This window comes from Xenia sp. Carnegie-2017, unplaced genomic scaffold (assembly GCF_021976095.1).
Source record: "Xenia sp. Carnegie-2017 unplaced genomic scaffold, XeniaSp_v1 HiC_scaffold_22, whole genome shotgun sequence".
In the NCBI taxonomy this organism is placed as follows: Eukaryota; Metazoa; Cnidaria; class Anthozoa; order Malacalcyonacea; family Xeniidae; genus Xenia; species Xenia sp. Carnegie-2017.
This window is the reverse complement of record NW_025813485.1, coordinates 4,810,969-4,838,314: the sequence shown is the minus strand read 5'-3', so window position 1 is coordinate 4,838,314 and position 27,346 is coordinate 4,810,969. Positions and strand designations below refer to the sequence as shown.

Genomic DNA, 27,346 nt, shown 5'->3' with positions numbered 1-27,346 from the left:
ACTTGAGCGAGTAAAATTAATACATCTCTGCTGTATCCAAAAGTGGAAAACAAGGGGTGCTGTCGACCGTTTACCAAAACATCTAAAACAACAAGGTAAACACTGATTTTTTATCGAGGTTTATTCCATGGGATTTAAAATTCAAACATTTTTCTTAATTTAAGGCTGTCAAAGATGTCGGTGCAAAACAGTGAACGACATCATTCCCAAACTTAATTTATACGCATTAGTTGGCTCGTTAGCTTAATTAATACGGATCCCATGACCAGTGCTCTGTAGCGTCTATTTAACAAATAGATAATATCTAACCGTTGTCTATACAGTTATAGCTACACGGGTCACAGCACGGGTATGACGTCATTCGTAATAAAAACGCAAAAAGTGGCCACGAGCCGCCGGGGCGAGTATAAGTTCCAGATACCAGGTACAACTTAACTGTATTCCTTAACATCCCTCATATATACAGTTCTCTAACTTCTTTTTCACACTTGTTTTTAACTTAGTTAACCTCGATAGTTATAACTTTTTACTACCTTACATTGCATGTACACATAACTTCATCTGTTTGTAGCTGTTACGCAAATAAATCAAAATTATTTTATTCATTTCCTCATCACGTGATTGGAACTTTATCTTGCTTACCAACCACAAATAATGAGTTTACAATTCGCAAATGAAACTAAGCAATGGCAATACACAATATTTCTTCATTGGTTGTCATATGTAATAACTTTAGCAGCTTTTAAACACTTTGTTCTTGAACATTTGCAAATGAAAACGAGGTATAATTACCAAGTTTTTTCTTTGACATGATGCACTCTAGTAGATCATGTTTTATTTGTTATTCAAGATTTGAAGTGAATGCAATATTGAAAGTAAATTGATAAAAAAATTGATAAAAATTAATACAAAATTTAAAATGAACCTTGAAGTGAATGCAGTTCACAGCAACAATGCAATGGTTGCATATTACACACAAATTTTGTTATGAGGAAAATTTGAATCCTTTTGTGTCTTAACTTAATTACTACACTTGATACGCGAATGAAAATAGGAACAGGATGATATGCTGAGCGGCATACCACAATGACAATTTTTAAGTCAACTAAACATACGCTGCAATTGACTTAGGATTGTGAGCACGCAACAAATTTATTTCGTGGATGATAGCATAATAGAAGTACAGCGGCAGCTCGGCTGAATGACGGCAAAATTCAAGAAATAATGAGCCGTCTTCACGAGCAAGAAACCAGCAAAAAATAATACTTACACATCAGCAACACTTCATCGCAGCTGCAGTGACTAAGACAGCAGATTTTACTACCGTGCAATAGAGTATCATAAACATAAAAAGGTCATAATGGAATGACCAGGGTGTTCAAAGAGTGCAAAGTCAAAATTTCTAGGAAAGTAGAAGTTATTTAGCCGATACTAAGAAGTTGGATATTACTACACAAGAAAGTTACTATTACTACACAAATGGCTACGATTCTAGATTGAAAAAATTGTTCTTTTTATTTAGTTGCATCTAAATAGTTTCCTAATGCTGCACAAAAATGCTGTCTTAAAAGGTTGAACATCAAAATTTTGCAGCTCAGTTTAGCACACCAGATCACCCACATTAAAGGATGGTATCTTTGACGATCGTCTTTGAGTCCATTGACTTTGATAACGCTCCTACGGTCCTGATGACTTAACGTAGTTTGATTTGACTGCCGTAAGCTTTTGATTTAACAAAGTTTTTTAGAGTTCTGTGAATTACAATGTTTAGATAGACCCATGTAATGCACGAGTCCAAACATTACATTATACTTCACGGTGTATACAAAAATGAGCTTAAACAAAAGAAGTGTAATATGGTTAGGTAATCCTGTCGAAGTGAAAATTAATATAGCACTTCTTATTTAGTTAAAAACGTGTTCTAATGCAGTTGCTCTATTGTAAATATGTAAAGCAAAAGAAAACTGTTTTAATTTATTTGGAATTTTTTTATACAGTCACTGTTCTAAGAAGTTGAAATGTCTAAAATGTGTCACCATAATAATGGCGTTTTGGCTCAGGATGGGTTGCCAAACACAACGTTTCAGATTTATCATATAATAGAAAACATGAAACTTTAAGTTATTAAATGCTTTGATCTCCACACTCCATTCTTAAGAAATCAATTACAGTAACACAGTTTTGGTGAAGTAATTCCCCAACAGATATTGTTTCATCCATGAGATATTGCTGCTCTTCAAAAACCTCCCCATCATCATTTTTTTCTGTTTCTGAAGAATGATTACTTAAACTATAAGTTGGGTTCATTCCAACAACATGTTGACTTAAGGAAGTAGCTAGTTTTCCCAATGTGTTTGCATTAAAATCACATGCATTTGCCTGCAAGGCAACAAGAGCAGCATATTTTCCCATGAGGCAACCATCAACATTATGAGTAAATGGACCATGTGAATAGGAACCTATAATACAGTTTTTTGCAATTGTCATGGTAATAGCACGGTTCACCATTATGCGTTCTCCCAAACGACCCACCACTTGCAAGATAAAATCATTTACTCTCTCATCTGAGTGAGGCAGTTTCATTTCCACAAACTTTTCATTGAGTAACACTTCACGAGAATGAGTGTATGTTTTACCAAGATCTAGTGCTCTTTCAAAAATCATCTTACAGTGAAAAAGTGCCGTTTCTGTTACCTTGAACACAAGATCCTTAAAAATCTCATTTTTTGCAACAAAATCACTTTCACAGCATACCTGAAAAGATAAAAAAAACATGGTGACAGAGACAAAAAAAATACCATCACCATAATGAATTGTAATACCTCAACCATTGCTGCATGTTTCCTTCGACCATTACTCCAATCAATCCTTCGCCAATTTTTCTTCCTACAAGTTTTTCTGCTTTTTGCCAGCCTTTCTTGATAGCTTGCTCGTCTAGCCAGGTCTGAGCTAATCCTATATCATTATCATTTTCTAATAATGCTTCCTTACAAACTGACAGGCCATATCCAGTGTTTTTACGAAGCTTTGCTAACTGCTTGCTATCCACTTTCATTGAAAAGTATCTTTGTCGATGAAAAGACAAAATATGTTTTTCTACAAAAATGATCATATGATCACATCAAACTAGCCAAAATGGCCTATATATTTATGTTCTTTGATATAATAAAATTTAACGCTAGAAAAAGTCATGCAGTTTTTATACAAATTCTAAATATTGCATTACAGAATGAACATCATAGCCTATTACACTTAGTGTTCATTACCCTTACTAATCACTCAGTTAAGAAAACAAACTTTAGACATTAATGCGTGATTTGAGCACGAGGAATGTTTGGAAAACACTTGAAAATACAGTATATTGTTTCTTCCAAATTTTAACATCACCACATACCAGATGAAGCCTTCCAAATTTGAGAAAAACGTAAAGACCAAATCATTTTATTGTACGAAGGGCAATCTTACATATCACTCTGGCATCTTGAATATTGACAGTAGTGATTCCTGGTAAATACTTCATATAATGTAATTATAAAATCTCCCACCAAGTGGCAAGTGCTAGTGTTTGAAAAAGTTGATTTAAAATGAATGCAGTCAGTCAAATTTACGTATAAAGATTGATACAGGATGTTATTTTAATTTTCAATTATTACGTACAAAAACGCTAGGCTAGAAAGCCCGACCATTAATTCAGTGACATAGCTCGCAAGATGAGTCCTGCTAAGGCTATATAAAAATTTCAGAACATTAGATTAATTTCTTTTCAGTGCAATAACTGAAATTAAGCTTTGATTTAAAATCTATTAAACAGAAAATGCGTGCACTTTGTTCTTAGGGGTTTTTTCCTCGAAAATCATTTTAAATGTAACAGGTTGAGAAATAGCCTTTTATATAGCCTTTTGATTTCTTATGTATTAGTCAATGGAATTCGTCCGGATGGATCTCATTCTCATTTCTAACTATCGAATATTCAGAATTAGCGTAAGTCTCACTACTCTTTAAGGTTTTGAGTGATCAATGCGATTGCGCAATGTCCGAAAAAAACGTTAACAAACTGTCAATAGAAAAGTCAAATGTTATCATGGAACCAGGGTAACAACGATTTATAAGTTCTTCGAAATATTTATGCTGTTGAATAAATTTTTCTTGCATTGATCGCCAGACGACCTATCAAAAAACAATATTAATGGAAGACTTCGCAAAACTGTTGTAAATAAACGTTTGAAAATCACACAAACCTGCAGCAAATTTTCCTCTTCCGATAAATGTTTCTCTACCTTGTGATAAAGGTTTTCCAAACCCTTTTTAATCTGTGATAACAATCACTTAAAGATGAGTGTCACGTAGATTTAAGTTCACATGACATTATACACATACTTGACTACAGTACCACTTAGCTATAGCATAAAAAATGGCGTATTCATAACAACGAGAAAAACATATTCAACTAAGGATCCAAGGATGGTGCAAAGTTTCAAAAAACACTGCCTTTTGACTCGTAATTTCAATCAACCATAAAGTGGTTTCATTCATTTATTTCATTTCAACATTGACTCCCACTGCTCCCACTACATTTTGATTCATGAATCATTTAGGTAACTTTATGGCGGCAAATAATAAAAATTATAAAAAAACCTATCACAAGCTATAGTCTACCATTCACAAGCCTAACCCTAACCCTAAATCTAAACCTTTCACAAGCTGCAGTCTACATAACCATTTGTTGTCCACAGTTTTAGTATCTCAACGGTTGTGTATTGGCTACTTTGCTTTTACACATTGTGGGGACACGAGGCGAATAACGGTCATTGAGGTAACAAGTTTGAAAATGCATTTGTTGAAACCAGCTGAAGAAGACAGGCAACATGCAATTAATATATGACTGAGTACTTGCAATCAATTGAATATCCTTGCATTGCTCTGGGAGTGACTACCTCGCTCAGTCATAAACTAATAACTTGTATGCACACGCTTCTGGATAGTATTCCATGAAATCATCAATTTGTATCGCTCAAAGTTGATTAAACGTAAAACATGCATTTTTCAACACCCCCCGTAAAGTTTGCGCTACTTGACATCCGTTTCATTTTTGCCTCTACTCCAAATGATTAAATGTACCTAATGTAATGAGTAATATAAATGATTGAATTACAAATATTAATTAAAAATATACCTCCTTCTCTGGATATTCCCTGATTGTCTTCCTTAATTCTTGTTTGCTAAATGCTAATTGGTAACCGATCTCCTCTGCCTTTACACCACTCGATAATTTTTCTTCAATACCATCAAAGAATATCTATGTACAAAAAAAACAACAATAATTTTCAAATTATGATCAAGTACATATCGTAAGGAACTGATAAACGCAACCAACATTGAGTTTTTCCATTGGTCGACCAAACATTTTTGTGCTATAGAAATCCATGTGTTGTGTGTACTTTACTTTAGCTTCTTTTCTTTCACCATCTAGACTGGCAATCTTTAAGCGCGATAAGACACCTTTCATTGCACAAAACAGAGATTTTTTTACGTTAGTAATAGATCTTGACATACTTTTCGAGAGCAAACTTGCTAATCCTTAAAAATTCAAATTTTTATTCGCTAATGTTCGCCACAATTAATTATAGAGTCCTGTAAACAACCACAACGAATACCTTGCAAATTTTGTCTTAATACACATACCGTATAAGTGATGATAATTCTCTGAAAAAAATAGCACAAAATCAAGTAAATAGTAGCTTAAACAATTTGAAATTATTTTATCCCACGCAAACCACATTACCGTTATGAATTCATTTCTGCATGAGATGAAAAAGATTTGTCGTGTTGTAAAAATTATCTAGGAAGCCCCTTTTGTTATTGGGACATAGTTAAACTCATCGTAGATCTCTTACCAAATAGTATTACATCGGCAGGAGTTTTTTGATTTTCCTTAGCAGCTCTCTCTATGTTCTTGAAGACTACCCCAACAAGTGTACGATAAGACTTATCCAGGTCATTACGACGTTCTGCATTCTTGAAAATCGATTCAGCTGTCTCAGCAAATCTCTGGGGGCGCGAAAAACATGTTTCAATGAATGTTTATAGCTTGAATCAAGATAGCCCAACAATTGAAAGAAGATGAAATTCGTCATTTTGTTACATATAATTAATAAATTGATTAAATATTATGTTAGCCTTTGCATTTTGATTACACTCTACCAATGACTGCGCTACCACTAGAAAATTAAAAATAGGTACGCGAATAGCGTAAATGACTAATATTTAACTAACTACATAAGAAATTACTAGAGAAGTCCGATGGTCATATTTTTGTAATGATAATCAAAATATTATAGATCATTTATCAACAAAATGATAATTTTGTCTCCAAATACCACCAACTAAAAGTCCGTCTTATTAGTTTATTAGCTCGCGCTCTATGGACGACTGACTTAAACGACTGAAACAAGTCGGACGTCTGTTTGAGAGACAGACTTCAGTCAATGACTCAATAGACTTGCTAAGTAGGCTAGCCACTATAACAAGAGTAGCGACGTCCTCAAGAAAGTTCAAAAATTTTAACAAAAAATTAATTTTTTTTCCGCTTCAATAGAAAATCTTCACAACAGAATTTTATACAATTATATTTCTATTTTTAATCCTACGGGAGGACTTGAATTGTAGATAATTGATGTTCAGTATTGATACTAACCTTAAGTATACCTGTATGATATTTTGAGATGTTTATTTCAACTATTGCCAGTAAAATTTTACGAATTTCCTTAATTTTATACTTTCGAATATTTTCCGTAACGCATCATCGTCATGTAGTCGTGAATTTAATTCGTGTATTGCCGTCCTACCATCTGGACATTTTTTAGTATAACATCGTGGTAAGCCTGTGAGCAGGCTACCCACAAAAAAAGATTATTAAGCTTGGATTAATAATAATATGCAATGCCAGCAACGATCCTGTCATTTGGAGAAAGCCAAGAAAATTGATTGAAATAGACAAAAAACTATACATTTTTAGGCCTTTTTGCGCCCCCTAAGAGGACATTAAATTTGGCCCTGTATGTTGTCTACAGTCATTGTGACAATTGACAAGTCAGGTGTTGTGGCCACATAAGAAACATCAAGTATGCTCCTCAATCACTTTATTCTTTAATTGACTGTAAAACGACCCCCCTTACAAGGTTTCATTTTGACGTGTCTTCCTTTTTCTCCAAAGTTAATTTCATTAACTGTATATTATAACTGTGGAAATAATTGTTCTGCTTCAATTCATTTCTCTAGCCCAAATTTAAAACTCTGTGACTCATATTCATTTCTGCGCCCCACCAAAAATCAACAGCTAGGGGCTTGGCCCCCCTGCCCCCCCCCTGCAACTACGCCACTGGGTATGCCGCTGATAGTTATATGAGAGAAAAATCCCAATGAAAGGAGTATGGACAATTTGTAATGTACGTCAAAATGTACTAAAAAACTCACCTCAAACTTTGATACAAATGGTAATATTCCACATCGGTTTTTCTTTGGAACTTTCGTTTCTTCAACTTGTTTGCTAAGAGCCGACTAAAAAATCCAATATGCTACTGTAACTATGGTAATAATAACGTGTGAACCTCTTAGTTATCAATTTTAAACTGCCCGTATCAATATTCAACCGTAAGGATTTTTACGGTTGTGAATGTTGCAAAGTACGTAGAAGTATTGCAAAATCAAACAATACGTATGTCAGCAAATCGTGGGCTCATATCTCAAATCGATAGCAATATGACAAGTGACAATTAAAGATAGTTCGTGAAAATAGTCGTTTGCTAAATCCAAGTCCCCGATTCGTAATAAAATGCTCCATGGGAAGAGGAACATTCTATTATGAATGGAAATCAAACATCAAAATGAAGACATTGAATCAACGAATATAGTAAAGTGACGAATTGTGAACATAAAATCAAGAGAAATAAAAATTACTAACAATAAATTTATCAAACAATCGCTTGACCACGATTAATGACTGAGCCAACTGATAACTAAGGAACGAAACATGTATCCCAGAATGCTGGTGAGCCATGACGTAATCACCGATACGAACTAGCATGTACATTGTATTGCTAAAAGAAAAATACATTCGTCACGAGGATATGCTAATTTATGCACGATCAAAATGACAAACTATCAATACATACAAACTATCTAATTTATCACCAAAGTTAATGAAATTTTGAAGCTCTGGATCTAGTCCACGAAAAAGATCTGTCATAATCTTGCTAAAGAAAATTAATGTTGTAAAAATTAATGAAATGATATTTTAAAAGCTTAGAGCATGTATACAACAGAAAGACATAAATGACAACCGTACTTTAAGTACAGTACAGTACGTATACCAACTGTAAAAATATAAAACATACTATAATCCAAAATCTCCTGAGCGTTTACTTCGTGACATTGATGCACCGTCTACGTTATCCTTTGAAAGAATAGAGCTTAAACTTGAATTGCTTGATGTCTGAAAGGAAATAAAACTATTTTAGAAACCTGAGGAATGTTTTTCCAGGAATGTTTAAAATCAATCTAAGGCAAGTATAGAATGATGGAAATCTAAATGTTATTGTAAGAACATAAAAGAAAACGACAAAAATTTTATTATAAACATGTTTCGAGTTAAAATTAAGTCACCTTCGGTATGAAGCAGATATTTACAGCGTTAGATATTTATAACATTAAATGATGAAAAAGAATTACTAATTAGCAAAAGAATTAAGTGTGAGAAATGTGTTATTAGTGAAAATGTATTTATAATAATGTATAAATATATATATTTCATTCATACTAAAGATGACTTAGAAACATGTTGATGTTTAAAAATTTTGTCGTTTTCATTAAATGCCTGATTAATCTTCTTGAGACCACATGATTATAAGAAACTTTACCTCCGAGTCATCATTGGGTAAAGGCATGTGAAAAAATTTCTCGATAAATTTTTGTTCGGCCAAGCAAGCAGGTTCGAGTTCAGATAACAAAGTATCAAAGATCTGCGAACGATTATCAATAGAAGATCTTAAATTGACGTTTGGAAAAATTTAAAAAAGGACGAAAAGAAAAACAAGTAACTATTGCTATTCAATGCCGCATAATAAACAAAAAAGCCTAAATAAATACATAAATGCATAATGTTAATTTTTGGTACCTTATCAAAGCGGCTTCGACTTTCAAACACAGTGTCCGAAGACATAATAGAATCTTGAGAACTGACAGATCCCGTCGGAGAGCTCCGTTTGAGCTGAGGACTACCCGTAGAATATTTATCAAATTTTGCGACACGCGATGGCCTGGGACTTCCATGAATGGATAAATCGTCCCGATTTAAAGAAAGATGGGATGCTGCTTTCAGATTGGCTGTTTTGAAAAGATTTTATTAAGTCCACTAATTAATACGGTGCATAAACGCTCAGAAAAGAAATCATTCATCAACGTACACATATACAATCACTGTCAGACTAAACAAAAATGAGAGCATTCCCTTTCGCATACGGCAGGATTTCTTACTATTATAAGAAATCCTGGAATGAAGGAGAGTTGTTAGAAATAAAAGAAAACTATACTCACCAGCCATTTTTGCACTTTTCACAGAACATCTTTGCTTGGAAACTTCAAAAAAGTCTCGAATCTCCTTCTCATACACCTTGCTGAAACATTGGGTATAAATCTATGGAAACCAAACGCTGAATGTTAATATCATCACGATATAAAAAAAAATACATCTAAAAATCCAAATATTTCTTCAAATTGAATGCCTATATGTACGTATATGACTGTTTGTCATCTATCATATATTTAATACTCAAAATTTTCAGGTTTATCGAGGCTAACCTCGACTAACTGTTGTTTTGAAAAAATCATAGAAATACATATGACTAATGTCAAGTTGCAATTAATAAAATGAATGAATCAAACACAAAAAAACATTTACAACCGTGCAAATTTACAAATTGTCAGATAGGTAATTATCTACTAACTGATATCAATTCAGAAAACTTAGAATGATCAATTTCTTTTAGCCAAAACATGAGATCAGTATAAGGAGCCAGTTCATCGTGGATCTTGTTATGACTTGGAATAACCAACTCGTTTGAGTGCTTTACTAACGTTTCTGTTTCGTCTTCCTAAACAATACTCATACCAATTTATAAATAAGACAAGACAAAATGTGTTTTTAACTATAGTCTTTTGGAGACAGTAAGAACCACAGTACAGGTATTAAACAGCATGCTCACTCTCGTCGGAACCTTTGAACTTTTTGTCCTCGCGCATGTTACCTCGCGCATGTTGGCCGCCATGTTGGCAGTAAGGAAAGAGGAGTGCTATTGCTAAGATTTGTATTACAGAAATGTGATTTTCACTCCTAAACAAAAATTGTTTTGCGTTTTTACACACCAATTGCTTACGTTAGCCAAATGTACCACAGTGCCGACAACAACAGGCGACATTTGTCGCAATTTTCCGGATTTAGCAGAATTTTCTGGATAAAGTACGCTTTGTTATCCTCAAATCAGTTATTTTATCAAACTATAGGCAATCGATGAATAATAACGCAGAAATACATCCAATTTAATGGAAAAATCGCGTTTCCTTAATACAATTCTTAATATTCTCACTCCTCTTTCCTTATTGACAACATGGCGACCAACATGCGCGAGCTAACATCCGTGAGGAGTTTTGCGAGTGAGGATACTGTTAATACCTATACTGTGGTAAGAACTCAAAAACTGTCTTGAAGAAAAAAAAGCAACTTACATGAATTTGAAAAACCGATTTCAAATGACTGGCCAGGAACGATGCGAATTCTTGACTAAGAGTCCAAAACTGATCCCTTTGATCTTTAACTGCGCGAAGTTTCTTCATTCCTATAAGAAAACGAAGTAACGGAATTTCAACACGTACGTGGCTAATTTCATCAAAAAAGCTTAGTTTTATGATATGATTAAATTAATTACACATTTTATGTTACGTGTCTATTAATATGTAATTGTTTTTGTCATAGATACTGCTCGCTATTGTACCTGGACTAAGCTCAGCACTCATCGCATTACGAACAGCCTTTGCTGCTTTTGTACATTGTTGAATTTCAATTGAATTCGACAGACTTTTCATTTGTAATGGCTCCAAAATGCTTTCAGGAACGTCCAAAATATCCTGAATTGAATGATCAGATGTTGTGGAAAGCAGAACACCAAATAGGTGAAAGATACTTCAGTAAAATGGGAACGAAATATTTCTTATTCTAGTAAAGTCTTTCATTTTAATCCAATCAAATCATGGATAAAGGTTTTCAAATGATAAGGGAATTATAACCGGTATTTATTGACTAAGGACATAGATTTATGATAGAACTATTGACCAATGTATACTTACAACAAGATTTTGCACTTTGTCAATTAATTTCTTGTGATTTGCACGCTCCAATTGCATTCTCCTGTTCTTCTCGTCCATGTGTTCCATATGATCTCTGGCTTTCTACATAATGTTCAACATACGAGTTAGTTACAAGTGTTTATAACTGCATACTTAATACAAAAATATAATAAATATAAGCGTATAATCAATTTAAAAATTAATATAATAAATAATTAAATTGTAAGGCTCATTTCCAAAATTCGACGATTAACACATTTTGACAGGAAATTAGGAAATAATTAAACAAGAAAAGTTCCCTTTTAAAAAAATTTGCACAACAAGTTTGAAATTCCTGCAGCGAGTAGGGGCTCTCCTGGCTAATCAAATTGACGGAAGAAAAAAAGCGTAAAATATGATTTCGGATGGCATGATCAAAATATGAAGAAATTAAGCGCAGTGAGACCTGCAGAAGTTTATCATATCTTTCGAGTTTTTCCTCGAGTTCCTTCAGTTCTTTTAGACCTTCATCTATACATTCCATTATATTCTTTACTTGTGTCTCTGAACCCATGATTGACGTGATGTTCGCCTAAATATAAGCATACTATGCATTTGAAACAAAAAGCACGCAAGATTGTTCAAAACATACATTTCACAAACAATTTCCATTCAATACTTACGCCATCAAGCAAAGACAAATCACGCGAAAGTTTTTCAGTAAAGGCTTCTATATTACTAATTGCACATTCGTATTTCGACATCGTTATATTTAAGTCTTTTTCCTCTCCCGATGCAAGTTGTTGGTAGTCATCTTGATAATTCGTAGTAAAAATTCGTAGAAAACACAAGCGTTTTCATTTGAAATAAAAAATGATAACACAATGTCCATAATTTGTAGCATGATTGGATTAAAAATTACCTTCAATGTTGACATCTTCCACTGACAGCTGGGAAGCACCAGAACGTAAGGTTTCTAGGTAAGAAACAAATATGATTCTTTTAAATAGATAAATTCAGAATTTACAAATATGAGTCATAGAACTGATTTACTATTCCTTTGAATTGATCATTTCTTTAAACTTTATTATATGTTATGTATTTATATGTTGTGCGAATAAAATGAGAAGGTGTGTAGGAGCGCTAGCAAATCATTAGAGAGGACCAGCTCCTTCTTCGGGAAAACCAGCTATTTCATTGCATCGGTGACTGGATATTTATGTGGGAGAGTTACGAGCAAGTCGGGTGAAGAGGCCAGCAATGAATTTGTATGGACAAGCTTGCTAGATGTGTGGGAGGCATCTAGGTCTGTGTGGAGGCAGGGATGGGGTGTGGTCATGCTAACTATGAGTGTCAGACTCCATATAAATGTGCAGGAGGCTAGTTAAGTGAGTGGAGAAGATAATGTTTTCCTACCTTCAATGCTCTGCTGATTCACATTAACAAAATTTGGTTTTCTTTGAGATAAATACCTAGTGCAAACCTATTTGGAAAACATCGTCAGTCACTAACAAATTCTTATCAGTATTATTTGGTTGTATGAAAAGTTATACATTAGAACAATTAAAGTAGTTATTTTGAAACAGAAATACATCACCTTCCATAAGGCAACAATGAAAGCATTTTTGTCGGCAAAACTACTAGCAATCCACTTGTAGTTTTTATCAAAAATCAAATCAAATTCTGGTGTTTCCTATAAAAACAAGAAATTTTAATACTTCATAGAGTGAGCAGCTAAATAAAAGCTATATAATCCTCAATTTGAAATGAAGATTTACAGAATTACGTACAGTGTATGCATCCTTTCCATCCACTGTTTTCAGATCCTTTAAAAGCCATGATGTTCTTTTTTTATAGCTTTCTTTGTCTGTTTTTTTCACTTTATAGATTGTCACAGAAACTGGTCTTTCATTGGACACTATATAATATAAACATTCAAATTGATAAGATGCATCTATCTGCTGATTCTATTTTTTAAATTCTGAAAGGTTCGACCTTGGGCAGATCAATCAATAATTAGCTCAGAGTGAGAGCTACGCATTATCTCAAGAAAGAGCTGAAATATAATCAAAATCTTTTGAAAATTACTATAAACATAAACATGTAATACTGACTGACAAGTGACAAATGACAATTTTGAGTGTCATTTGTTGTGCATATCGCCTGATTCTAAACTTTACACCTACCAGCAATGCATAAAAAACTAGGTTTTTTCTTCTTTCCAGGTCTGCTAACATTCGTAAAAGCAAACAACTTTTCTTCATAAAGATCGAAGACATCTTTCTGTAGACTACTTCGTAAGGCAGCCATCATAAGGTTCCTCGTCCCCAGTCTTCTTCATAATAAAATTGACAGCGACCAAGTTGCAAACGTTGTTGGGAAAACTTTAGTTTTGTGCTTCATTTCTATGCACATTTGGCATAAAAGAATTTCAAAAAGAAGGTTTTTCTTCTGATATTTGAATTTTTTTTCAGATATGTCAGCAGAGAAATTTTTCAGGTGAGTTTCTGATAGTTGAAATTTGGCCTACACGAACGAAAATCCCACCTTGCAAATCAGTTTCACTTCTCAATAACATGTATTTGCTATTTTATCCAAGTTCACTACTCGCGAATGTTTATATGACACAAAATTACAACCAAAACATCAGTTATAGAATTAAAGATAAACATGTATCTGTTGTATATCCTCATTTTTCGTTTTAGTGAAGGAAATGAGGCATTTTCAGATGATGATTTTGAAGAAGCAGTCAAGGTATTGTATCTTTTGATACAAGAATCATTGGATTCTTCATGGAAGGTTTTTTGCTCTTGGCTTGCTTATTTAGATCGTGATTGATAAAATTTATGAGTTTTACAACATAACAATACATTAGTAAGGTATCAATTAATGAACACAGCTCACTAAGCATTTGAAAACATGATGAAAAACAAGCAAATATTTGCTATTGTTTATGTATGGGACAAACTTTGCATAAATGATGCAAATTTTACTCATAAATGGATTGCATTGGATGATGTTGTTATAGCAACGTGATATTATCTATTGGTGATTGTTTTTAATTCTTTTATACAGAAATACACATTAGCCATCGAGCTTAATTCCTGCAATCCAAATTATTACAGCAAAAGGGCCAATGCTCTTATCAAACTGAAAAAGTATGAAGGTACCCAATTCTGATTTGCTATCATCTTCATGTAAAGAAATATATAAGCATCAATGATTTGTTTTCTTTTGTTGCATGTTATAGATGCTTTATCTGATGCTACATCAGCTTTGCGCCTTGATAAAAACTTTGAAAAGGGCTTTCTTCGTAAAGGGTAATTGTTTGAATAATACTATGTTACACTATTTTAATACACGGAGCTTTGATGTGGTGACATGGGATAGTTTGTCTATGAATAAATTGAAAATTTAAATATCCTGGAAACCATCCTGTTGGTCATATATTGCCATTGCAAAGTATTCGTGAAAAAGTACCAATTATATATTTTCAATAGTACATATGCATATTTATATTTTTCAAAAAAAAATTTTTATTTGTGAACTGCACACCCAGATGAGGATCTGCCCCTGAACTCAAATACTCAGTTGCATGATGTTGAAAACACGGAGTTTGATTGTTTTTTTTGTTTTAGGATTGCTCATTATCATCTTAAACAATATAGAGATGCAAAAGATGCATTTGAGAATGTCGTCAAATTAAATGGTATAAGTTTATTTAAATAAAATAAAATACTGTAGTAAGTTCATGTGCTATAAAAAAATGTAATCAATCATGTTATTTGTTATTAGGTAAAATTTGTAATGCTTGAAAGTATTACAAAATAGCAATTACCTATTTTGAGTTCTTGATATTGTTTACTTTCATAGATACAGAGGAAGCAAAGTCATGGCTTTTAAAATGTGAAATGGAACTTAATAAATTAGGTTTAGTTTGTTATGCATTTATTCCTCACTGTTATTAAAATCTTGCAACATAGAATATTCATTCATACAGTATGTTTAACAATGTGCAATGGTCATTCACGAACAGTGATATCACTGATATACGGACATGTAAATGTACATTCACATGTTTTATTTCACACACAAAAGCTATGAAGAAATTTTGTTCATCTTTGATGATGATTTCATTAATATGCAAGATTATGCTGTTTTAGGAAATTTCGAGTCATCAGATGACACAGAAATCTCAAATAAAGCATCATCAACTACATCTGTTGTGAAACCTCGGTATTAAATTCTGTCAGCACAGTTTTCTTCTTCTTATTGTGATGTAGGAAAACAGTAATTTTGATTGTAAATTTTTTCTTTAAAAACTCACCATAAATATTTACTAATCAGTTTATATTTTAACGTGTTGAATGATTTCAATTTATTGATAGGTACGACTGGTATCAAACTGATTCAAGAGTTGTCATTACAATATTAGTAAAAAATAGGACTTTAGACGATGTTAAATGTGATATCCAAGATACATATGTAAGATATACGTAATTTAACAAACTATTTTACAGTGAAAAAGATTTTGTTAGCATCTATTTTTAAGAAAGATTTTCTCTCACAAAAGTTACATCTGTCATTTTGTGATGACGTTATCTCTACTTATCGACGTCATCTCTACTCATTGACGTCATTGAGTAGCGTTGTCAGCCTGCAACTTTAGGGGCTAAAGCAAGTTTTGAGAAGTAAAGTGTCGGTCATTCTATGCGATTGTTAAACATGGAGTTGCTTTGTGAAATTACGAGAAAAGTTGCAATGAGTTATGATATGTCGTTTTGTAGATACATGCAACCATAAAACTGGAAGATGGGAATGAGTTTGGGCTATCGTTAACACTAGCTAACGTCATTGTCTCAAATGAATCAACATATCGAGTATCTCCACTTAAGGTAAGCTATATATGTATGCACGTATCTAAATGTAACTTTAATTTTTTAATATCAATAAACATAATTTTAATGTTGATCTCTTTCCTTTCATAAACACGTGATTTTTCTTACACACAGATTGAAATTCGACTGAAGAAAGCGGAGAGTATCAGATGGACCCGTCTCGAAAAAAGCGACGATGACAACGTAGATATACTTCCTTCATCTAACTCAAGTAAGGCAAATTTCAGCCTTTTCTGCACTGTTTTCCCCAACTCAATTCATAGTTTAACATAAAGTCCCCACTCTCAAAACTTCACTTCTCCTCCATCCTAGAGCATATTTTTATTTAATTTTATAGAATTGTTAGACAACAAATATTGTTAGTGTATTCATATTTCTCAGTTTTAATCAATTCTTTTTAAGATGTAATTAATGCGTGTTTTGCTATTTTTGTTTCAATTCAACCACGCAGACATTAACATAAATCCTCCTTCAACTCAATCGTCCCATTCTTATCCGACCTCGAGCCATGTTCATCGTAACTGGGATAAATTAGCCGCAGATATCGAGAAGGAAGAAAAAGAAGAAAAGTTAGAAGGTGATGCTGCACTAAATCAACTATTCCAGAAGATCTACGGCGAAGGTAGTGACGAAGTGAAGCGAGCAATGAACAAGTCATTTGTAGAATCTGGTGGAACTGTCCTCAGTACAAACTGGAGTGAGGTTGGAAGTAAGAAAGTTGACTGCAAGCCTCCGGATGGAATGGAATATAAGAAATGGGACAGTTAAGAGAAAAATAATTTGTCGAAGAGTTTTATTTTCATCACAGTTTGAGAATTTTTAAAAAAAGCATTTTGTGATAAGCATGAATATTTTTGCATTTTGCATTCCTAACTGATTATCCCATTTTCTGTATTTTGCGTAATAAATAAGTTGCCAGGATGCTTAAACACATATATGTACATTGCTAAGTGAAGCTTTCAGACAAGAAATAAAATTGGGAGGTATATTTATTGTACCAATAGTTCGCGCTAAATTTTTTCATATTGTGTAGTGTTATAGTATTTTTAAAATGTGATTTCCGAACATCATTGTCGTATAATGATGCAATGTTTGAACATCCATATATGCCTTTATTCTACCAAGCACACATTGGTGACGATACACTTTCATCAACACTGTCACCTCTTTGTAGGATACTTCTCTACAATATTACAGTTTTCGTGGAAATCCGTACCGCACATGTTAGGAAAATTTAAATTCCAAGTTGTAGGACATAGTCTCCCTTGGTTTCCTGCGATGTGTTTGAGGCTGCCTATAGCCAAATGTGTTCATACTTTCCGCAGCTGGGACTTTACAAAAGTTTTTGTCAATTTTATAATGACATTTCTTACATTTTACGTAGCAACACCAGTGAAATTTACACTTACACTTACTCTCATCGTCCACTTCAATTGTATCGAACCCTCGACCACAGCAAAGTACAGCACAACTTCCACGGCCGGTCCCAGTCCTATTACATTCGCGCCCTCCCGTGCCAGCAGAACCGATTGCTTTGTTTGCCTCACAATAATCAGGAGAATTTTCTAAAAAGACCATCGCCTCACCAGAAGGTTTTTTCATTTTATTTACTTTCGTTAGCGATTTCCCTGCTTGATCCATTGTCACCTTGATTGCTTTTAGATATTTTTGACGGAGTAAATTTCCAACCGCTTCAAATGGCATCATTTTTTTCCAGCAACTTTTCATTGCGCATGACCCTGAAATACCGTGACATTTACATTGTAGCTCCATCAAACGGCGCACAGCCTGTGGAATAAAGTTCATATTTTTTTAATTCTAAGGCGAATATATCACTTTTGTTCTTTGGGCGAACAAATTTACAAAGAAAAGAGTGAGTTTTTCCATATTCCTATATATGTTCGTAGTGGCCGCCCTGGGCAACGAAATCAAATAGATGAAACACGATTTTAAAAAAAAGTGAATGTTCAGGTCAGTTTTGTTTGTTTGAGGTTTGGACAAAAAAATTATGCAACTAATTGACATATTACTAAGGAAATAGCTGGAATTTCGCGTTCATACGCCAAAAGAAAACAATAAAAAGAATGCATTCTTTGTCTCAGCATGAAAGAGAAACATATTTAAAATTTCGATATGAGAATGCCTAACCAGGAAATATAGCAAAAATTGTAGCATAAAAATTGAACTGCATTTCTTGCTATTTAATTTATCAAGCTTTGCAGATTAACTTGTATATGTCTGACGTCATAGTCGTTTCAAAAATTTTTCGTTTTATGTGAATAATTTATTGGAATCTTTCGCATGAGCGAAAAGAATTTGAATCAACTGAAAGTGCCTCGAAAAGAAAGAAAAGCAGGAAATTTTATGATTTTGCTCATGCTGTGTAATTGTGAGAATCATTGAGGACTCGACACTTTCAAGTGGATAATTAGTGATTATTTTCAAGTTAATTTATTAAGTATGTCCTTTTGAATGATTTAGGTAAAACGTTAATTGCAACAACGCTTTCAGACTTCAACAAGACATGTGGTTTCCTTCAAGGCGATTTATTCATTATAATACTTTTACTCAATGCTGCGTCTTCTACGCATGAACACTATTTGGGAAATTATTGCGTATACAAAATGACATTTCTTACCCGTCGTCCCACTTTATTGTTGTGAAGATTCATTAAGGCTGGTGGATCCTGCTGTGTTTCACGGGAGTCAATAAAAGTGCGAGCAAACTGCATTCCATAACCAACATTCTCACTACATCCGCTCCATTTAAAGTCGTCGTTTTTATTTGTTTTTTTCATTTTTTTATCACAATTGCACTTTCTCAATTCACCTCTGCTACAAGCACGCGTAACTTCATACACCACACCTGCTGACGTGATAGCATGGACAAAAGCTGTCTCTTTGTTGGCTAAACGAAACACAGAATAGCATGAAAAAGTCGAATTCCCGGTCTTCTCTAGGCCTAATTTAGTGTAACATTATTCTTAAGAGTAAACTACTTAAGTTATTATCGCCGCCATTAAACCATACTGTGTATTGTTAAGAAATAGTTTTAAATTTTATCTCAGACGAACAGCTTTAAAAATACTTTTATTTTACAGCATTCTTGTAAATATAGAGTATGAGTTAAGATTTCTCAGTCTTGTATTGATCGTGTTTTGCATTTTACATGTTGATTTTTTAGGATTAATTGATTTCAATTCTCTGTATTTATGGTTTATGTTAATCAATCGACGGAGTGCAAATTGTTTGGCAAATAAACTATCTATCCAAAAAGAAAATGATATCAAAAGGTCTTTTATGGTAATTTTGACCAGTAAAGTTGAAACATCTCGTGTTTTATTGGTCGTAATTAAGAGTTACCTAGACGATTTTATTGCTAATTATTGCTTTCTCCTTAAAGTATAGACAATATTTGTCATTTGTTTTGTCTGGTATAACACAGAACAGCATGGCAAACATGTATATAATAATGAAAACCACTGCATATAAGCAGAAAATCTTCATTGAACCTTATTATAAGACAGCCAAACTGAATTTCATTGATCGCTATTCAAAACATTCGATCAAAAATTGTGGAGGTAAAAAAAAGAAAAAACATATTTGTGATGGGAGCAATTTGTGCCAGTAGCTATTTCTATTGTCCACTATAATATTTTATAATGTTACGAAAATCACTTACATTTACGCATAAGCTTTCCAAACAAAGAAGTATCTTTATCTATGGTGGAGCAATTCCAACGATCATTCTTGAATCTTATTTTACATTGTTCAATCCCCAACTCTGCACCTCTCCCTATGCTTCTCATTACTTCAGGATTTTCTCTGCACAACGTTTGCTGTGTTCCCACTAGACCAACAACGTTGTTACAAACGACTTTAGCACCAAGAGCATACACCTTTGACATGTACCTTTAATGATGAAAAAATCATGAATTTCATACGATTTTGCATTTTGTAGCAACTATGATAGTCAAGACTGAACGTCAGACCTTTGAAAAAATTGTCAGTGCATGTAATAGAAGCTCTGCGTACGCGTGGTTACAGAAATAGAAACTATAACGACTATCAGAAACCTCAATTTTCTCCCTCGCTATTTTCTTATATAGCTTTTCCTATATTCCTTTTTCCAAGCCATGAGCATATTTTTAGATACATTTTTTATGAAATGTTTCTGGAAAGGACAAGTTAATTGCTTGTAAGGGATGAATTAAGCCTTCGAGATGCCCAAAGATCAAGATGAAAAGAAAGCTTTTCTTTCGATGTCATAAAAAACATAATCTATTATATATGTTTCTTATTTGTTGAACATGCAGTAGCTTTCTGGCAAAACCCATCTAAAAATGTTTCCAAGATATACAGTGTTGATGACGACAATCGCCAAAAAATCATTATAGACATAGCATCAAACACAGGTTGCAACCAACAATTAATGACACGTACGGTAATGTCTAGAACGATAAATTGGTTGTTTTAATTTCCATATCTTGGAAGATAAATCTCATCAAAAATCGAAACTATTGCCAAATGAGTTTTTCAATTCTGCTCAAACCTTCAACAAAGACGCTATACAAGGATAAAACGTCAATAATCTCATAGTTTTGTAGAGATGCACAAAAGGAAGAATCGCGATCAATGAGCAACAACCTACTATATTCACTTACATCCAAGTGCCGTTGGCAATAGGTACAACACACAGCAAATGAAACAACTTCAACATGTCTTGAATGCCAAATAGCTTCATCTTTTTTAACACCCAAGAATTCTACAGATTACAACGACTCAAAGGATGCGTGCGATCATGACGTTGTGTACGAGAAGTCAAACTTAAATATGGCAAACAAAGGCAGGAAAGTGGGTCATGGTTGTTGAATACTTGTTATTTGTCAGAGCGATTAACGAGGAGATAATGATAATCATTGTCGATAAATGGTGTTATTCAAACGTCAAGAAATGTAGAAAATATCGAAATTATCGCTGCATGTACACAAAATTAAGTCTATGGGGGTGAAATTATTTCCTTTAGTCTTTTTTAGATGGTGTTTTATCAAAGATAAAGAAGTGAAAAATCCCGTTGGCACAACTCGTTTATCACTATGTTCATACTAGGATAATCATCACTTAAGTGATAAACATACTTCTATGTATCGATTAATAAGTTTGTTTGTATATTGATATTGACCATGTATCGAGTTAAAAACGCCATGGAAAATATACTCTTTCTTCTTCTTTGTGTTGTTAAATAGGTAGAAAATAGAATGTATAGTTATATAACTCTTCAATCCGGCCTATAGCATACACGGCAAATTGAAAAAGTGTGCTTTATATCAGACTTTTCTATCACGATTCTTTCAAGTCACCGTAAACATCTATAACGATTATTTCAACATTTCCCAAAATAAAAAGCTTAATCTTCTAATGATTGAGCTTTAGAAAATTAATGACGAGAGATCACAAATCGGCACCTTTCAACCGATAAAAAATTATATGGTTTGAAAAACACGCATGTATATAATAGTAGACGGTATCTTTGAGTCTGCAAAATTTGGTATTTATCAAAATGATAAATGACAAGGGGAATTAGTCAGAGCATTGTTCATAATATATGTAACAGCAATGTGTTAATTTAGAACAGTTTACAGCGAACTCGGCGGTTATGTTCTAACAAGTTCTCTTTGTTATTAAATAAGATCATGACTTTCGGTAAATGTAGAGAATTTTGATGATGCAGATTTCTTTATAACAAACCTGAGTCATTGGTTTTCGGCAATTTTTAGACTGTCCTTTGAAGTGACAAATTGAACGTTTCATATAACAATTGTGATGCAGCAAAACTGATTGCGAAGGCCGGCGTTTTTAACATATACCATGCATAAAAGCATAACCAAAACCAATTCTCACTATCCATTGTTCCTACATAGTCTTCTAGAAGAATGACGAACTAGTTTGAGGCGAAGTAATCCTTCTACCACACTCAACAGGGCTATGATCATATACAACCGTTTCTATTAATGGTAATCATTATAAAAGTGAAATGTTCTTTGTTCCTTGACATTTGCCAAATGAACTTATCCTATACAGCATGAAGCATGTGATACTATATCTGCCTAACTGTTCGATTTTTATTTAAAAGGAAACTTGCCTCGACAAGCGACTAAATTGTAATCGATGGCACACAGAATTTGCCATAGAGTTTTTCGTCACATGTCTACATAAGTGAATAAAAAAACAATAGAAAGACGTCGTTTTTTTGCATAAGTACCTACAGTCGAAATTAATTATCACCTTGGTGCTTTTAAAAATCACAATACGGTTCATCAGCTAGTACAGCTCGAAGCCATGGTTTGCAAAATCATGCAATTTGAATTTAAACCTCAAACAAATTTCAAAAGAAAGAAATTATTCCGTTAATGACGTCAACAAATGAGGATATCAACTGTTAATAAAGTTATATAAACACAAAAACAGCGATTCAGTTTTGCTTCATGCACCTTTTGTGAGCTTATATAAACTAAGCAAAAGGAAAATGAAAAGTTTGATGAAACATTCTTTCTCATTTTTACATAATCGTTTGTAATTACGTATTCTTGACTTGCAACCATTCTCTTGAGATTTGCTAAACAATGTTGCTCGCCCACGCCGGCTGGTGCCAACAATAACTCTGATAAAATATTTTTTTGTATCAGACCACCAACATGGCTGAATTGCAAGTCAAGAATACATGTGTAATTCTTCTTCATTATATCTTAAACAATGACTATTGTAAAAATGCGCAAGCAGAGAGCAGAGATGTGTAATTGACATTGTGAAACATATCAAGAATGAGCAAGACATACATTTGTTTGTTCGGCTGGCTGCACGAGAATATAAAATGCTGTGACGCTTGTTTTCTTTAGGAATAGAAGCACACGCCTTCCTACATTTGGCCACAGTATAGAGAATATACACTGAAGTACTTTGTATTGTGATGAAATCTGCAAGAGTGGCTGATGAAAACGGCTGTAAAGTCAAATTTTCAAGTAGTGCATTCATTGTCAGATACAGTGGACAGAACTTGCTGTCTGCCGATTTTTTTCCACACCTCTGCCTCTTGGAAATTCTCGGAATTTACCAAATGAATGAAATAATCTTATAAGCACAAGAGAAGACAAAAGATCAAATAGAAACAATCATCAAAGAACCAAAGAAAAGATATCAACGTTAGCTGGAAGCGTATAAAATCGAAGAACAAAAAAAGATTGCCAGAATTCCATTTTCTTTCTCTTTGCTAAACTTTAAAGGAAGTCTGATGGATAGTGCGAGATTCTTGCAAGATTGAAGTCTCGTGCATTATTGGGTTATTTCCATATCCTATGTTTATAGTGCGTTTTTTTGAGCATTTGCCTATGAGCGCTCGTGTTTTTAAAAAGTTATACTGGTGCTCGGGGAGGGGCGAGAAGAGCAGTAGGCTGAGAACCTCTGTCTTTCATAGGGTCATGAAGAGTAATGTAAAGAAAAGTAATCCACGTGGGCCCCAGCGTGGTCCCGAGCGATAAGTGTGCACAATGAGCCAAAATTGACGTTTGCTTCTGGATGACATCAACGATACTTATAGAAAACAATAAAATATCAAATTTCAAAAATCTTACTACCACTTCATAAAACAAGCATGAGAAGAGTCAAAAAGTGTACTACATCGTTTATTCAATCACGAGGTAACGAAATAACGACAAATGTTTTTTAAAAGAAAGCTGATTCACCATTTTAATGTTTTGTCTTTTATCACAGGCAGACCTACCAATCCCCGCTTGTGGACGTAGAGAAATCGACTTCGTTGACAACTACAAACAGTTAAGCCATCCTGTTAGAAACAGTGCGAAGGATGTAAACTGTATACGCACGGAAGACAAATCTACGATGCAACATAAATTGCTGGTGCGATATATACTTTTAATTTCCTGTATGAAAGCGAGAAACATCATCGATAGTTTGACTTTGTTGTTTACAAAATAATACAGCTTCCTTTTCTTGAGGGATTTTAGCAGTACGATTTATGGAAGGATTTAACTTTCATACTTTCGCTAACAATACTTTTGACAGTCCCCTTAACTTGATATTTAATAAAATACTTTTGATAAATTAGATGGCCTTACCCAAACACTTAGGAACGTTGTTATGTTATGAACAAAATGGATTTATCAAGAATTCAGGATAAAAACAGTAGTTTTGAGCAGCCTATGATATAACTCAGTTTAAAATTGAAAAAAAAGCCGAACACACTTTTTGGGTGTCTCAGGTACAGGGAAGATCTACTGTATGTTAAATCAGTCACGTGACAGACGTTTAAACTTTAAAAATTACTTGATTTATCAACTTTAACCTTTAAAATTATTTTGATTTTATTATCACGTCAACTCTAATATCTCAATCCAATGTTTTGTTACTTAAAATTCTTTAGTAAATCTCATTGGTAACGACATCAGTTGAAATTAAGTGATTTGAAATGATATTTACTGACTGTTTGATAAGTGGTGTGGTTTGATTGGTTTTACGGATAGGACAATTTAAAAACAATAAATTTAAGTAATTTAATTGGTCTGTTTGTCAATAGGCAGTAGTAACACCTCTACGCCTCGGGCTTTTTCAAATGTTTGTACACATTTCGTCTGGTGATTGTTGTAGTAGTGCTACAACGGGCTCTAAGGGGTTAATTTTTGTCAGTCACGTACGTCTTTTTTAACAAGACACTTAACAGGGGTTCACTGGGGCTAGTCAAGAGCATTGTATGGTCATATTTACATATAAAAGTTGCCAAATACCACAACGAAATTCATAGCAGATGCAATGTAATATTGACAATAACGCGTAATACGATCCAAGAAAGATTTTGATTGGTTCAAGGGTATGGCGCGCCAAGATGGACAATATTACCAAAATCGAAAATATTTATAACGAAACACATTATCGTATGTCGAAAATAATAAACTGGCAACTTTTTCAATATTTGTAAAACGAAACGCAAAAATATAAAAGAAAACAAAAATTCGTTTACCATAATTTATCTATACACAACGAAATTTATTTTTCAAGTTATGAAAATTATTTTTATAAAACGAAACTCATTTATATAAAACGAAATTGACATTCATAAAACGACATTTTCTTCGAACAAACGACATTTTCTACCGCGCCCTGCCACTGACATCAGAGAAAAAACGGCGTTTTGACTTTTTTCCTCCTCCATAATTTACACTTGGGTTGAACAGTGGAGACGTGTGGTGCATTGAAGTATTAGCTGCTGTAGTCGCTGCTCCTCCGACTGTTGTGGTTGTGGATGAACGACCATTTGCAGAAGGGACAGAGTGCGTATCGTACTTTCAATATTGCTAGCGTTAGCATCGTTATCTCCTTCAAAAGTTCTTTCACAATTGTTGGAGCAATCATTTTCAGAGAGCTGAGTGATTGCTGCAACAAGGTTTGTCAAGTTATGTAAGTTCCTTCGCGAAGACATCCTCAAAATTTTGTAGTGGATGGCTCATTGCAGGCTACAAAATAATGGCCGCAAAAAAGCGGTAAAAAGTGTCGTTTGTTCGAAGAAAATGTCGTTTTATGAATGTCAATTTCGTTTTATATAAATGAGTTTCGTTTTATAAAAATAATTTTCATAACTTGAAAAATAAATTTCGTTGTGTATAGATAAATTATGGTAAACGAATTTTAGTTTTCTTTTATATTTTTGCGTTTCGTTTTACAAGTATTGAAAAAGTTGCCAGTTTATTATTTTCGACATACGATAATGTGTTTCGTTGTAAATATTTTCGATTTTGGTAATATTGTCCATCTTGGCGCGCCATACAAGGGCTTGGTATCAATCACGCGTGATTTATGTAATTGTCACTGCATAAATATGTTCATTATTTCTGTAAGTATATCAATAACACCTTTTGTATGCAACATATGCCAATTTGTGCTTACATGCTAAAATCACGCGCTTTGAAATTCGAAACACCCCCACACACTTATTTTAGTATAATTTAGAAATATAACGATACTAAGATCACATTTTTAAAAGCGCAATACATCCCACCTTGGTTTTCTTTTCAAACTTTGAGTTCATCCATTCTCCATTCATTCGTTCCATAATGACTGATTCGTAAAAAACCAAAAGAATCAATGCAATGCGGAGAATATTTATGGCTGAAACGGAAAACTTCTTATTTATCATACAAAGTTTTTGCCTAGAACTTTGTGCTCAGCAAACGTTCAACTTTCAAATGAAAAGAATATTTTTTCCACGAAAACAAAACTGATTTGCATGATTTGATAATCATCGCCAGGCATTTCAAATATGTTCTTTGTACACGCTTACAACTTTTGAACAATCAGTATATTTTATGAATAATTTTTCCTAAGTGATTGTGAAACATTTCTTCCTACATTACAATTTTCTAAAAAGCACAACAGCCTATAATAGTGGACATGTTTCTGCAAACTCATTCCAAAGCAATCTATGTATTTCAAATTGCGAACATTTGCATGGCATAAGTTTCTTAAAAACTTATGTAAGTTTCTTGAGAAGATAAGACATGATTAGGTAGTTTGTTCCCGCAAAAAGACCATGTCAAATATTCTAATAATTGATTTTAGAATTACACGACATAGCATGACTACGACATGCCTATTTTAGCTCTCCGGCACATAAATGAAATGTCTTACCGTCATTACAGAATATTTATAAAAGAACTGAACATCTTTACAAACATTAATGACAATAACATTAGAAAAGCTCTTCTTAAACTTACTTTTCTGCACAAACTCCACCATGGTTATGTTCATGGAAATCTCGTGAGCAAGAATGGAACTGGTGATAGTTTTGCAAGTGACTTACCTCATGTGAAATCTATTAGATCATATTTTCACATAGTTTCTCAAGTGATAATATTTTAAAAGCATAACAGCAACAACATTATTGTTAAGGCAGGCAATAATGAATAACTCTTTCAAGGCGACCAAACTTAACTTAAAAATGTCCAAGTTAACCCTCGTAGAAAAATGTGTAAATCCTCGTAAGTACCCGAGTAAATAGCCTGTAAA

The 27,346-nt window shown here is 33.5% G+C and overlaps 4 protein-coding genes across 5 annotated transcripts; 1 reads left to right on the top strand and 3 right to left on the bottom strand.

Annotated features, from left to right (window-relative positions):
- Nucleotides 1-1,949: 1,949 nt before the first annotated feature.
- On the bottom strand, nucleotides 1,950-3,525 carry LOC124447184 (elongation factor Ts, mitochondrial-like). Its single transcript, XM_046998077.1, is given in 4 exon segments — nucleotides 1,950-2,754; nucleotides 2,823-2,839; nucleotides 2,842-3,096; nucleotides 3,395-3,525. Coding segments are annotated over 4 exon segments (948 nt in total). The 5' UTR covers nucleotides 3,441-3,525; the 3' UTR covers nucleotides 1,950-2,124.
- A 78-nt stretch (nucleotides 3,526-3,603) lies between these two features.
- On the bottom strand, nucleotides 3,604-13,736 carry LOC124447178 (exocyst complex component 1-like). Its single transcript, XM_046998068.1, has 24 exons — nucleotides 13,563-13,736; nucleotides 13,167-13,294; nucleotides 12,974-13,069; nucleotides 12,793-12,859; nucleotides 12,299-12,352; nucleotides 12,060-12,190; nucleotides 11,843-11,968; nucleotides 11,398-11,499; nucleotides 11,046-11,178; nucleotides 10,780-10,889; nucleotides 10,002-10,148; nucleotides 9,592-9,691; nucleotides 9,173-9,381; nucleotides 8,916-9,017; nucleotides 8,394-8,491; nucleotides 8,172-8,252; nucleotides 7,961-8,096; nucleotides 7,474-7,557; nucleotides 5,895-6,048; nucleotides 5,683-5,703; nucleotides 5,375-5,499; nucleotides 5,174-5,296; nucleotides 4,239-4,310; nucleotides 3,604-4,167 (listed from the first exon to the last, which is right to left on the bottom strand). Exons 1-24 carry the CDS (start codon nucleotides 13,687-13,689, stop codon nucleotides 4,015-4,017), a joined length of 2,679 nt encoding a protein of 892 aa, XP_046854024.1. The 5' UTR covers nucleotides 13,690-13,736; the 3' UTR covers nucleotides 3,604-4,014.
- Nucleotides 13,726-17,344, top strand: LOC124447183 (protein SGT1 homolog). Its single transcript, XM_046998076.1, has 11 exons — nucleotides 13,726-13,875; nucleotides 14,082-14,130; nucleotides 14,452-14,542; nucleotides 14,627-14,696; nucleotides 15,015-15,085; nucleotides 15,250-15,306; nucleotides 15,540-15,612; nucleotides 15,765-15,861; nucleotides 16,164-16,271; nucleotides 16,389-16,485; nucleotides 16,726-17,344. Exons 1-11 carry the CDS (start codon nucleotides 13,853-13,855, stop codon nucleotides 17,040-17,042), a joined length of 1,053 nt encoding a protein of 350 aa, XP_046854032.1. The 5' UTR covers nucleotides 13,726-13,852; the 3' UTR covers nucleotides 17,043-17,344.
- Nucleotides 17,141-26,400, bottom strand: LOC124447181 (protein Wnt-2b-like). Of its 2 annotated transcripts, none has more exons than XM_046998074.1 (4): nucleotides 26,340-26,400; nucleotides 19,956-20,185; nucleotides 18,913-19,181; nucleotides 17,141-18,062 (listed from the first exon to the last, which is right to left on the bottom strand). In XM_046998074.1, the coding sequence occupies exons 2-4, from the start codon at nucleotides 20,179-20,181 to the stop codon at nucleotides 17,499-17,501; spliced, it is 1,059 nt and encodes a 352-aa protein (XP_046854030.1). In that variant the 5' UTR covers nucleotides 20,182-20,185; nucleotides 26,340-26,400; the 3' UTR covers nucleotides 17,141-17,498. The 2 variants fall into 2 exon arrangements, with proteins under 2 accessions (XP_046854030.1, XP_046854029.1); XM_046998073.1 differs by lacking the exon at nucleotides 26,340-26,400 and adding an exon at nucleotides 20,938-21,157.
- Nucleotides 26,401-27,346: the final 946 nt, after the last annotated feature.

Coding starts and splice junctions, on each gene's coding strand:
- LOC124447178 (XM_046998068.1), bottom strand. CDS start 13,689: ATGATGGCTGCCTTACGAAGTAGTCTACAGAAAGATGTCTTCGATCTT. Junction 9,692..10,001: donor AGTTTTCTGAATTGATATCA/GTTAGTAGATAA, acceptor TGGTTTCCATAG/ATTTATACCCAATGTTTCAG. Junction 8,492..8,915: donor TACCCAATGATGACTCGGAG/GTAAAGTTTCTT, acceptor ATTTCCTTTCAG/ACATCAAGCAATTCAAGTTT.
- LOC124447183 (XM_046998076.1), top strand. CDS start 13,853: ATGTCAGCAGAGAAATTTTTCAG. Junction 14,131..14,451: donor ATTTTGAAGAAGCAGTCAAG/GTATTGTATCTT, acceptor TCTTTTATACAG/AAATACACATTAGCCATCGA. Junction 15,086..15,249: donor GAATGTCGTCAAATTAAATG/GTATAAGTTTAT, acceptor TTACTTTCATAG/ATACAGAGGAAGCAAAGTCA.
- LOC124447181 (XM_046998073.1), bottom strand. CDS start 21,017: ATGAAGCTATTTGGCATTCAAGACATGTTGAAGTTGTTTCATTTGCTG. Junction 20,186..20,937: donor ATTGCCAACGGCACTTGGAT/GTAAGTGAATAT, acceptor TCATCATTAAAG/GTACATGTCAAAGGTGTATG. Junction 18,063..18,912: donor ACAATAAAGTGGGACGACGG/GTAAGAAATGTC, acceptor TTTATTCCACAG/GCTGTGCGCCGTTTGATGGA.